General features: G+C 38.0%; 1 protein-coding gene across 5 annotated transcripts in view; it reads right to left on the bottom strand.

Moving 5' to 3' along the window:
* NPHP1 (nephrocystin 1) overlaps nt 1–13,449 on the bottom strand; it is a 59,574-nt gene that overhangs the window by 16,791 nt on the left and 29,334 nt on the right. For 4 of the 5 annotated variants that reach the window (XM_027033705.2, XM_027033702.2, XM_027033700.2 and 1 more), the window contains exons 12-16: nt 7,529–7,603; nt 5,659–5,769; nt 4,294–4,376; nt 1,291–1,367; nt 244–343 (exon numbers count right to left, since the gene is read on the bottom strand). In XM_027033705.2, coding sequence (XP_026889506.1) covers nt 244–343; nt 1,291–1,367; nt 4,294–4,376; nt 5,659–5,769; nt 7,529–7,603 — 446 coding nt within the window. The remainder of the gene's footprint in view (nt 1–243; nt 344–1,290; nt 1,368–4,293; nt 4,377–5,658; nt 5,770–7,528; nt 7,604–13,449) is intronic. The other variant, XM_027033704.2, reaches the window with a different exon arrangement.

Below are 13,449 nucleotides of genomic sequence, written 5' to 3'. Positions count from 1 at the left end.
AGCCCCATTTAGCCAAGTTTCTATACTATTTCTGACCAAATGTCTCACTTGAGCTACTAGTAAACAAAAAGTGAGATGATTTGAATTTATTATCATTCTATTTCCCTACTGGTCTTGGCAGACAAATTAATGAGGGAAAAAATAACCAACGAAAGATGACCAGGAAGGAGGAGAAGCTGAAAGCAAGACGGTCTAGAAACTCTGAAGGACCTCAAGTTACTGGCCAGGTAAGTGGGGACCAACCTTAGTAAGTTTCTTGATCTTCTGTTCGAAGATCTCAGTTTTACTAGGAGTTGAGGCTGCCTTCTCATCATCATCATCTGATGGAAAACATTCCCATGTGCTTTTAAAAAAAATAGAAAATAAATGTCAAAGCTTTAAGTGCTTGGGACAGTAAGTATAATAAAACAAAGTATCTTTTATACTAAAACAAAAATTTGGGGTAATAAATAATAATTGTACGAAGAGCAGGAGTCCCTCACATACCCTAACTGAGCCGATGAAGAGAGAAAGCATGGCATTGAAGCCTACCGACCTCCCTAATGGCACCTGACTGGCGTCTGTAGCTGCCACTCCATCGGGGGCTTGGACAGCATCGTCGCTGCCAGATTACAAAGGGAAAAAGGGAAGTTAGAAAGCATGACTGTCTCTAGGTAGAACCTACTGCGTCCCAGGTCTCAAACCCCTTCCTGTGCCAAGAAGGTGGGGCTGTGGCACTGTCAGGGCAGCGGCAATGCCGTGTGGTCCGAGTCGTGAAACAAGGACAGAGACATCTAAGAAGCAAACGGGGAGTTTCAAATCTGTCAGGAGCTGAGCTCCACGAGGCAAGGGCCCTATCTGTCCTACTCTCCATTTTACCATCATCGAGCACGGTGCCTGGTCAATGTATATTTTTTAAAAATGCTCGATATTTTTGGAAGTTGACGTGGCATGTTAGGACCACAATTTGAAATATCTGTGTCTTTCAACCTAGCGATAGGCAACCTCCGAATTAGCCTCTTCTGTGAATTCTGTGGCGGTCACCGGCATCAGTCCAGTGTTCAATGAGAAGGCATTGAATTAACAAAGGGTCCTCATGCTTTCTCATTTCCTACATTAGAGTCTCATATGTGCCACCAAGAAAATTAGCAGTTAGGAAAATGATTAGGATCTTACTATCAAATGACTTATTCTTAAAAATGTGAACTCAAGTGAAGAATGCTACGCTTATTAGAATATAGCCCCCCTTGCTGATGCATCTTCTGTTTACTTTGTAAGGAAAGGAGAGAAAGCGACGCCTAAAAGCTGTACCTTTTCTGGATACCGAAGGGTCCACTTCAACACCTTTTTCATAAGGGGTGCCACCATTCAAGAAGAGTTCATACGTTCTACAAAAGAATAGTAAACCACGCGTTTCCATTTTAAAACACCGAAGTTCATTGTGAAATATTTTTTTAGGGCAGATAAATTCACAGACATTTTATTTGTCTCATTGCTAAACGAGAATGAAAGTTGTTGATTCCTCTATGAAGTATTATCTCAGTAAATAAAGTTTCTTTTGTTTTCAAATTTAAAAAATAGTTTACTTATTTTTGAGAGAGACAGAGAGAGAGAAAGAGCATGAGTGAGGGAGAGGCAGAGAGAGAGGGAGACACAGAATCCGAAGCAGGATCCAGCAGAGCCTGACGCAGAGCTCAAACCCACAAACCGTGAGATCACAAAGTCAGATGCTTAACTGCACGAGCCACCCAGGTGCCCCAAGCTTTTTTCTTAACTTTGAACTGTAGAAAATACATTTTCCCACATTAACATGAGAAAGATTAATTGATGCCGTTAAAGTGTCTTCACTTTAGTGACTTGTACTAATGAATGTATCAGTGATATATTTTTGAATGTTATTTTTCAAATGTTTACACGGCATAGAAATGGTAAGTAAAAAAAAACAAAAGAATCCCTCCCTATCCTGTCCCCTCTAGTCTGGTAAGGCCCTTGTCCTACATTTTTCTATGCAAATGCAAACAAATATATATATATACACGGTAAAGCTCTAAACTGACACATTTCTCTTTAAGTTGCATACTACCTAAGTGTAGAAAGTAGAAGATAAAAGCCTTCTTTCATCCCATGGCACTGCCTCCCTAGTCCTGCTCCTCAGAGGCAACCTGCCCACATATCCACACAAACACAGCTTTCCATGAATAAAAGTGGAGCCGCAGCACGCATACTATTCTGCAACTTGCTTTGTCCATGTAATGATACATATGCGAAATGTTTCTGTATCAGTACATAGGCTTCTACCTCATTTAGAAAAATAGCCGTGACTTCGCTTTAGAAAGATGGAATAGACACACTTCTCTCTCCTAACTAGGTACAACTAAAAACCTTTGACATTCTTAAAGACATTTTTTTTTTAAATCACAAGAAACCTGGGCTCTTACATTCTCTGAGGGGGTGCCCCTCCCCTTACCACTGGGGTGATGTCAGAGAAGTGGAATCTGGACTTTTACCTCTGCCCTGTGGTAAAGAGGCCATGCCCACCCCTGGATGTAAGTAGAAGCCACAGAAGGCAGGGAGCATTATCTGACTTAATCCTCACAATAACCCTCTGGCGTAGGAACTATTATAATCTCCCATTTTATTTTTTTTATTTTTATTTTTTTTTAATTTTTGTTTAAGGTTTATTTATTTATTTAAAAAAAATTTTTTTAACATTTATTTATTTTTGAGACAGAGAGAGAGAGAGAGAGCATGAACAGGGGAGGGTCAGAGAAAGAGGGAGACACAGAATCTGAACCAGGCTCCAGGCTCTGAGCTGTCAGCACAGAGCCCGATGCGGGGCTCGAACTCACGGACCGCGAGATCATGACCTGAGCCGAAGTCGGATGCTTAACCGACTGAGCCACCCAGGCACCCCAAGGTTTATTTATTTTTGAGACAGAGAGAGACAGAGCATGAACGGGGGAGGGTCAGAGAGAGAGGGAGACATAGAATCCAAAGCAGGCTCCAGGCTCTGAGCTGTCCACACAGAGCCCAACGCGGGGCTCGAACTCCTGGACCGTGATATCATGACCTGAGCTGAAGTCGGACACTTAACCGACGGAGCCACCCAGGCACCCCTATAATCTCCCATTTTAAAGATAGAGGAAATTGAGGTTTGCACACATTAAAGAGCCTGGAACCTGGCTTACAGTTACACAGACAGAGCCAGGACGAGAGCCCTGAATTTTACAATTCCAAGCCTTGGATCTTAATCACCATCCTGATGACTGCCAATTTGTATCTCCTCTGTGAATTTCTTATTTATATCCTAGACTTAGATTCTTTTGTGCCCATTTAAAAATTTGAATTGTCTTTCCTACTCATTTTTTAGAGCCCTTTTTATATTAGTGATAATAATTTGTTATGTATAATATTGTAAATATTTGTTTTTTTGTTTTTTGTCTTTTGGTCTTAAGTTTTGAATTCGTTTATAGTGATTGCCATTACGCTTTCAACGTATCACCTTTAGAATAAAGGTGGGGGTGCCTGGGTGGCTGAGTCAGTTAAGCGTCCGACTGCAGCTCATATCATGATTTCATGATTCGTGAGTTCGAGCCCCGCATCAGACTCTGCATGGACAGTGCCAAGCCTGCTTGGGATTCTCTTTCTCTCTCATTCTCTCTCTGCCCCTCCCCACTTACACTATCTCTCAAAATATCTAAATAAACTTTAAAAAAAAAAGAAGAAGAAGAAAGGTGGAGTCACAGATACCCTGGGGACCCTGGACTTCACTTTCCCACTCTCTGGAGAGAATTAGGTTCTGTTTCAGCACTGTGAAATGTGCTAATAGAAAATTACTGAAAATTACTGAAAAAATATTTTCAGCAGAGAGTAAAATCTTTTAGTTTTTATTTTTTACAATTTTTTTAATGTTTATTTACTTTTGAGAGAGAGTGAGTTGGGGAGGGGCAGAGAGGGGGAGATAAATGATCCAAAGCAGGCTCCGCACTGACAGCAAAGAGCCTGATGCGGGGCTCAAACTCACAAACCGCGAGGTCATGACCTGAGCTGAAGTCAGACACTTAATCCACGGAGCCAGGAGCCCCTCAACATCTTTTAAAATACTTGTTCTGTAAGAGACCTTTCTTCCTGACCCTGCGCATGCTGTTTTCATACACTACTTCAAAGCACATTACAATCAACATTAAAAGCCCTCTCCCCACAAATTTTTGAAATGCTAACAGAATGTACACTCTGCAAACCTAAGGTATGCAGATTCTAAACGATGAATTTCTACAAAATTACTCATTTGGAAGGAATATACAGCCGACTTACTTTGCTGGAATAGGAATTCCACTGGCATCAAAAAGTTTAAGAAACACCCAGCCACAACTTAACTCTCCTCTTTCACCGGTTGACTAGGAAATAAAGAGGCATACAAAACTGAATGTCTGAGCCAGTCAAATTTAAAAGCACATACTAAGTCCTTTACAGGGAACAAAATTAGCATTCACTTTTAGAAATAAACAATTCCTCCCAAGAAAATAACGTGAAACATGGTGGGTCCCATTTTCCTTGTGGGCCAGATGGCAAAGGCAGTTATATAAAGGAAAGATCCTCTCTTGTCGAATCACTTTTGAAAATCCCCAAAGCCTGAAGATGTGGAAAGTGTTGCTACTGTTTCTTGAGTGATACAAATATTTTGTGGAATGATCTAAATCACAACACTACACCGGATTTGAGCTTTGTCTCAGTGAGAGATGAAATGCACACATTCAGTCATTTTTAATTTTGTAATCATCGGTTAGAACTTTACCTCCACTGTCAGCTGCTGAAGGCCACTGGGGACTTGCTTGGGGGCCCTGCTTCCCTCTCCTGTCCTACCCACCCACAACACATATGGATGAATTTGCCTTAAAGAAATGAAAGCGTGGTGTAATATTATTAATATAGTAACAGTTGGTTCTCCGAGTTACCTTGAGGCCAAGTATATATACTATACCTACCAAGGTACTATTAGAGTGTGGAGACATTTAAATTACTATCACATGAAATCAGTGAAGGGAATTATGGGCACGCTTATCGTGATGAGCACTGAACAATGTACAGAAACTGCTGAATCACTGTATTGTACACCTGAAACTAATATAATACTATATGTGAACTACACTAGAATTAAAATTAAAAACTTAAGAGAAAAGGAAATTACTATCACAGACCCACACCCACTGGTTCAATCGTTTATGTGACATAATCCAAGGTTCTGTCGTTCCCTTTATAAAAATTACCACTCTGGCAGGTCCTTTAATGGGAACTGTCAGCCACAAGGTTAAGTGCCACCCCTGACCCTCTAGGACAAGGTAAAACACTGCTGGAATGCCACTGAACATGTCTTATCACTTTCTGAAAAGTCTCATCCTTTTCAAACCTTGATTCCTTAAAAGCACTGGAGTGCATTTACTCAGGCTATAAATATAAATAAATACAGTTTTATTGTAAATGCTACTGAAAAAGCAGCGGTATGTATATGTATATATATATATATATATATATATATATATATATATACACACACCACCATTGCCATTCCTTGAGAGATTAAAATTCTATTACACATAAACAGCTCAACTATTTTACTTGTAAATGCTTTTTTTAAAACTTCTCTTAACATTAGAAAGCTTTATCTTTCAACTGACATACATTGCGAATATAAGAAATTCCAAGTTCAAATAATATTCCAAGATCTGGAGATGAAGAATTGGATCTGATAAAACAATCACCATCAAGCAAGCATGGCAAGATGCCTGTGACCTGAAATAATGAAGAAAACGAAGTTACTACTAAAAATTTAAAACGGGAGGGAGGTTTCAGCTTTACTCATCTGTACACAGTTTACACATTTGCATCACAATAACGGTCTTTTAAAGGAAACAAGAACCAAATGGATTGGACCCATCAAGGATTTCAAGTTTAAAAAATTTAATTGTTGTGTTGAAGGGAAATAACCTTTACCTTCACTTGCTCTTTGCTTAGAGTAGAGGCTATTGTGAAACAAGTACTGTTACCCAGGTCCTCAGACGTGTTATAAAAATAATTTGCATACATAATAAGATATTTATATAGATCATTGCTCTTTGTAAACAGAACTAAAATCGAAGACTTCATGCAAACATTTGCTCAACCTTCCTGAGGTGGGCCTTACATATTTTCCTTGTTTGCTCATTCTTTTCCTTCTCTCTGGACAACCACATCCCTCTGTCTTGCCTATAAAATCCTCTCCATCCCTGAAGGCCTAGTTTCTCTTCTACAAAACCTTCCCTGAGCCTGAGGGCTAGAATTAATGTCACCCTCCTTTGTGTTTCCACAGTACTTGGAGCCCTATAACCATTACATTCTGTCTCTGTGGTAGTTATCAACAGGAACCCCGCCTCCACAGGGTTACTCTAAGGATTAAATGAGATAGTGCCCAGGAGGACCTACCACTGTGCTTGGCACATGGATAGAGCTCCATAAACACAGATTATTGTTATTATACTTGTCTGTATATGTTTCTTCTCTACTAACAGGTAAGTTCCCAAATGCCTGGGAAGAATGTCTGGCACCTAACAGATACTTAATTTCATTCAACAAAGGAACAATTTCATATGATTTACCCTTCCAAACAGTTCATCTTTATATCCAAAAAAATTTAGAAAGTTGTACCTAAATGCTTCATGTACACATGCAACACCAGAATTGTGGAGCATTGTACCAAAATACAAGCAGTGGGACACTTAGAAAATCAAACTGGACTTTTAGGAGATGAGCTATAGCCACGGGTGGATACACACAGCACACAAGCCAGATGGCTGGGCCTCTTCCACAACCTGTGCCCTCTCCTTGAACCCCTCTTGCTGGAAGATCTTTTGATGCAGTAAGAGAAAGGTTGATGAAGGATTTTTAGGATGCGGTGCCCCAAGGCAATTAGTTATGGGAAGTAAATACTAAAGTAATGAGACTTTGGAGGTAGAAAAAAAGTAAAGCAAAATAAACTATAGACAATATTATAACAAGAACATAAAGATATCTTCATGTTCACTAACATCTATGTCATAGGGATTCAGTGGTTTGAAACCACCTAACCTTATTCCAGTCTTTTCTTGTTCCAGTCTTAACAGTGCCTGGGTATAATGTACCAGCCCTGGGTGTCACCTTTGATTTTATCTGATCAAACCACAGCTCTCATTAACACAGTTGATTTTATTTGTTAAAAACACTTCCTAAATTTATCTTTTTGTTTTCATTTTCATCAGGGGGCATTTCCTAGAATTGAACCCTGCAATCCACTGAATGGGATGATTCATAGGAATTGTAACTCTGATGAGTCAGAAACAAAAGTAATTTTCATCAAGTCCCCAAAGAACGTGAGATAATCCAAAGATTCAAATCCGGCCTCATATATTCTGTGCTCAACATAAACACATGATCTCAGAGGTACGTGTGGACAGCTTTGCCTTAGAAATGAACTGCCTATCACTTAACAGGTAAAAGATGTTCACATTTCATTCCATTCACTGAGCAGATTCCTTACCTGGGGAGAAAAAGTCCATGTTTTGGGCTTTTTAGGTTGCCATGTGGCTCTGACTGTATGAATGTTGCTCAGAACCTGAAATGAGATTTTCTTAGATGAGATCATGCTGTAGAGAGCTCTCTCAAACATCACCACTCCTACATCCCAAACAGTGAACAGGGAACAGGCTATACTGCGTGGAGCAGAGGGCCTTGAGGGGGCTCTTACGCTTTTTAGTTTGTGCAACTCTATAATTTGTTTTTTTATATCAAGTACATACGGAACTTTAAAAACGATTAACAAAAAACAAAAAACAAAAAAATAAAATTAAAAAAATAAAAAAATAAAAACGATTAACAAAAAACTATTATAGCACTAATTTCTAAAATAATCAAAGAACGGAAAAAATAAATTCAGACTCAGATCTTTGCACTAGTAATAAATTATAGTAAGTGAAATACTTACTGAGACAGGTTTGCCAGAAAAGCAAGTGAAATTTCAGCTACAAATGACCCATTAAGAAATGTGACCCACAGGAGCATTTTATGGTAGCCCATCACCACGCCACTAAGACTGACAATGCTAATAATAGCCCAGATACACAGCCTCAGTTTCCTTCAAGATCTCCAGCCCCGTATATTATATTCTTCCTACAATTCAATCTCTTGTAAAATGCTTCTGCAAGAAGTTAGTCCCACAATGTACATAAGGCAATGAAATACAAAAGAAGCAAAAAACTGCAAAGAAGAGTTCAAATTCTGTAAAGTTATTGCTAAAATTGACGTCTTCCAAAGAAACGGATAACATAAAACTTTTATTTATTTAATTAATTAATTTAAAAGTTTATTTATTTAAGTAATCTTTACACCCAATGTGGGGCTCAAACTCACGACCCTGAGATCAAGAGTCACATGCTTCTCTCACTGAGCCAGCCAGGTGCCCCTAAAATTTTTATTTTAGATACAAATATTTTAGTACAGCACTTTTAAAACTAAACTTTAAAAAACAATTAGAAACTATCCCAAACATGTCCTATGAGGTCAGATTCAATTCACTGCCCTCTATGTATGTCCCTATTGGTAGACAACTAGGATTATCTTACGGGCAGCTGAGTTGTTTTCCACATATACAAAGTGCTCATTTCCTTCAACAACTAATACGTAGGAATTTATTTAAAACCTCCTAAAATAATATATATTCTCAGCCTGAACTCTCGGAGTACAAACTTGTTTTCATTATTACCTGGTGTTAAATGTAAGACTGCATTTTATCTATTCTAAGGTTCCTCTTAGTTTTTCAAGAAGCGTTTCTCACTTCTAATACCCAAAAAGTCCTTTGCAGTCATCAAAATTGAGATCTCCTATCATCTCTGCTTTTATCTTTTCAAATTGGACAATCCTGATTTTAATTCGGGAGTAACTTCTTCTGCTTGATAATTTTACACCTTTTTTGGTTTACGGACTCTGAGAGCCAAAAAGGACTTAGTCCAGGGGCACCTGGGTGGCTCAGTCGGTTAAGCATCCAACTCTTGATTTCAGCTCAGGTCATGATCTCATGATCCTGGGATGGAGCCCCAGATCAGGCTCTGTGCTGAGCGAGGAGCCTGCCTGGGATTCTCTCTCTCCCCCTCCGTGCTCCTCCCCCACTCACGCTTGTTCTCTCTTTCTCTCAAAATAAATAAACATTTAAAAAGTACTTAGTCCAAACACCTCATTTTACATTTGCAAAAACTTCAGCAAGAGCGGGTGAACAATTGGCTCAGAACCGCTCTGTTTTCTGCACAAACCCAGAACACAAAGGATGAGGTAATCAAGGAGTCAAAAAGTTTAGAGGCTTCTACTTAGCAAATTGTATTAAGAATACATGAGGACTTCTGCTCAAGATGGCATGTTGAATTTGCACATTAACACAGTGGCTCTGCTCCCGACATAAAGGAGTGATAATTAAAGAGAGAGAGTAGAACTCAAAAGTAAGATGAACAATTCAATGGACCATAGATAGAAGGGGAAAGCTGTGAGGAGGGTGGGAGTAAAATCGGGGATCTCCCGGGCTCTGAGTCTAGAAGCAGGATGTGATGGCAAGAGGCTGGCTTTACCTGTTACAGAGGCTGACAGTACTCAACACATGACAGAACAGACAGCCTTACGGCTTGAAGATAGCAGGATGAAAAAGAAATGGTGGCCAACCTTCCCCCTCATAGGAAGTGGTGAACCTAAGCAGGTGAGAGGAAAAAGATGAAGCCATGATACCAGGCTGGGAACCAAGGCAACAAGCGGGCCCTTTCATGAACCTTAGATTAAGAACGTTAAGTTCCACTATAAAATCTGGTTCTAGACTGGAATTGGGGGGGGGTGCTGATGGTAGAAACCACAACACTATTAGGTAGGAGGGAAAAGAGAGTCATATCTTTCATGTAAAATGTGTCTCTAAAGGTACGTGAAGAAATCAAATACTGTACTAACAACACAAGAAATAACTCTGAGGATTGAAATTAACAAGATATGTTGATATATGTAATTATATATTGATTGCTTTAAAAAAAAAAAAAAGCCAGGGACACCTGGGCTCAGTCAGTTAAGTGTCTGCTTCAGCTCAGGTCATGATCTCATTGGTTCGTGGGTTCGAGCCCCATGTTGGGCTCTGTGCTGACAGCTCACAGCCTGGAGCCTGCTTCAGATTTTGTGTCTCCTTCTTTCTCTTCCATTCCCTCGCTCTCTGCCCCTCGTCTATTCACACTCTGTCTCTCAAAAATAAATAAACATTAAAAAAAATCTTTTTAAAAGGCCAGATTTACTTCTAGACAACATTAACAAGATGTGGGCAGGGTATCCAATAAAGCATGTTATTAGTATCTTTGATGTGTTAAGAAAAAGACAGAAGTACAGGATAATTTTAGATTTATGAGAATAATTTATAGCTAAGTAAGTATGTTAAAAATTGAAAGGTAACCACTTAATGGAAATATAATCTGTAGATTCCGAATCAAAAGTAGAAAAAAATGGAATGTGGACAACAATATTTCATCAGATGACAGGAATGAAAAAAGGAAAGATAAAAGATGATAAACAGAAAAGATACACACAAAGAAGGGAAATAAGTCCAAATATATGCATGTTATAGTGAATGAGGTTTGCCTAATATCTGCTCAATCCAGATATAGACAATACAAAAAAAAATCATAAGCCTATTTTGCTTATGAATAGTAATGCAAAGATCCCAAACAAATTTTTGTGAACCCAATCAATCGGCAGTATTTCTTTTTAAACAAAATAAAAAGTTTATGATCAAGAAGAGCTTATCCCAGGAATGAAAGGATGTTTCAATATCAGAAGATCTATTATTGTGGTATACCAGCTCAACAAATTAAAGGAATAAAGTCAAATGATCATCTCAATAGATGAAGAATAGAATTTGCTAAAATTTAACATTTACTTGTAAATATGAAAACTTGGAGCAGAGGAGAATTCACCACAGAAAGAGTACCTATCAACAACTTGTAACAAACATCCCATTGGTGAGTCTTCAGAAACACTGACATCTGTATCAGGAAGAAGACAAGGCAGTCTCTCCTGGTAGTCCCTGGCCCAAAGAGTAAGACAGCAAAAAGACATAAGGTATAAAAAGGGGAGAGACAAAACTGTCTTTATTTGCAGGCAATGCAACTATACACATAAGAAATTTGAGACTATAGAAAGTCTAAGTGACACTATATTTTAAAGGTATTAGAAATAATCAGCGATTTCAGGGCGCCTGGGTGACTCAGTCGGTTGAGCATCCGACTCTTGACTTCGGCTCAGGTCATGATCTCACGGTTCATGAGATCTCTCTCAAAATGAATAAACTTAAAAAAAAAAAAAGAAATAATAAGCAATTTCAGTAAAGTTTTGGGATATAAGATCAACTTCCAAATGACAATAGCTTTCTATGCATCAATCATAACCACTTAGAAAATATAAGAGGTGGGGCTCCTGGGTGGCTCAGTAGGTTAAGCATCTAGCCCTTGATTTCAGCTTAGGTCATGATCTCACAGTTTGTGAGATCAAGTCCTGAATTGGCTCTGAGTGGACAGGGTGGAGCCTGCTTGGGATTCTCTATCTCCCTCTCTCTCTGTCCCTCCCATGCTCATGCTCTCTCTCTCAAAAATAAACTTATAAAAAGTTAAACAATTTCAAAAAAAGAAAAAGAAAAGAAAATATAAGAAGAAGATTCCAATTCATATAGCTACCAAAACTAGCTAATTTTCAGGAAATAATAAGGTAGGGGGAAGGTAAATAGAGAAACAAGTTAATGATAATAAAAGGAAGTAAAAAGAAATCTTCCAGAGCTGTACTATCCAATATAGTAGCCACTGGTCGCATGTAGCTATTTAACTTTAACTTTAAAATTTAAATAGTCATGCTAGCCATGTGTGAAGCCACATTGGGTTAGTGGCTACCATGCTGGATAGCACAGACATAGAATATTTCCATTATCACAGAAAGTTCTATGGGCAGTGCTACTCCAGAAAGTGAGGCATTCTCTGTGATGGCTGACCCAGTTTCTTCAAGTTAATGGCACAAAAATTAAAAGGCAGGATAAAGGAGACTGCTGGATTAAAAGAGACTTAAGATACATGACAACCAAATGCAATGTTTGGACTTTGTATGGATCAGAACAAGTATACAAAGAAAAATTTTAAAACAACCAGGAAATCTGAATATGGGCTGGGTATTAGATAGAAAAATGGAATGATTCTTAATATTGCAGAGGGGATAATGGTGGTTATGTAAGAAAAGTGGTTATGTACGAAAAGTGCCTGGGTGGCTCAGTCAGTTAAGGGTCCGACTTCGGCTCAGGTCATGATCTCACAGTTCATGGGTTTGAGCCCTGTGTCCGGCTCTGTGCTGACAGCTCAGAGCCTGGAGACTGCTTCTGATTCTGTGTCTCCCTCTCTCTCTGCCCCTCCTCCACTCGCTCTCTTTCTCTCTCAAAAATGAGTGGACATTAAACAAAGTGGTTATGTAAGAAAATGTTTATATGTTTATACATGCATAAATATTGATTCATATATATATAGGAATAAAATGGAATGTCAAAAGTTTTCACTACAATGCTTTTATAAAAAATGAAGAAAAACATTGGGGATAGATTAGCCAGTTGAGCAAAATCTTGATAATTATACTATTCTCTCTACTTTTGTGAATGTTTGAAAAAGTTCATGATAAAAATTTGATTTTTAAATGAAAAGGCAAAGGCAGACTATAAATAACCATGTCAATCAATTGCCAATGTGACTTATGTTTTACCATCTTTTAAAAAAGTCAGAGTTTCAAATGTGTTACTCAGTAACATTCTTGATATAGGGACCCAGTGCTGTCCAATAGAACTCTAATAGAACTTTCTGTGATAATAAATACATTCTGTGTGTGCTATCCAATATGGCAACCATTAGCCACATATGGCTATCAATCACTTGAAATGTAGTTGGTGATACTAAGGAACTAAATTTTAAATTTCATTTAATTTTAATTAAGTTTTAAATTAATATGCATTTGAAGTTATTTTAAATTTAAGTAAATAATTATTTAAATTTAAATAGTAACATTCAGCTAGTGGCTACTATATTTGGATTTGGACAATGATCCAATTTGCAATAAATATGATGATATACTTATCTAAAAATGACAAAAACCCCAAATATTTGTATTTAAACAAAAAATATGCAAGACTTTTATAAAGAAAATTATGAAACATTATGATAAAATAAAAATGAAGATCAGAATACATAGAAAGATCATATCATATGTTTAAGGCTTTATGAGTTAATTCTGTAAAGCTTCTACTAAAATGAATCTAAAAATTCAATGCAATTCTACTAAAAATCCCAACCGGGTTCTAAAATGTAATTTAACAAGTTGATGCTAAAATTCATATGGAGGAGCAAATAGTCTAGATTAGTGAAG

This window comes from Acinonyx jubatus, chromosome A3, assembly GCF_027475565.1.
Source record: "Acinonyx jubatus isolate Ajub_Pintada_27869175 chromosome A3, VMU_Ajub_asm_v1.0, whole genome shotgun sequence".
NCBI classification, from domain to species: Eukaryota; Metazoa; Chordata; class Mammalia; order Carnivora; family Felidae; genus Acinonyx; species Acinonyx jubatus.
Note: the sequence above shows the minus strand (reverse complement) of the source record. Positions and strands in the feature narration are given on the sequence as shown.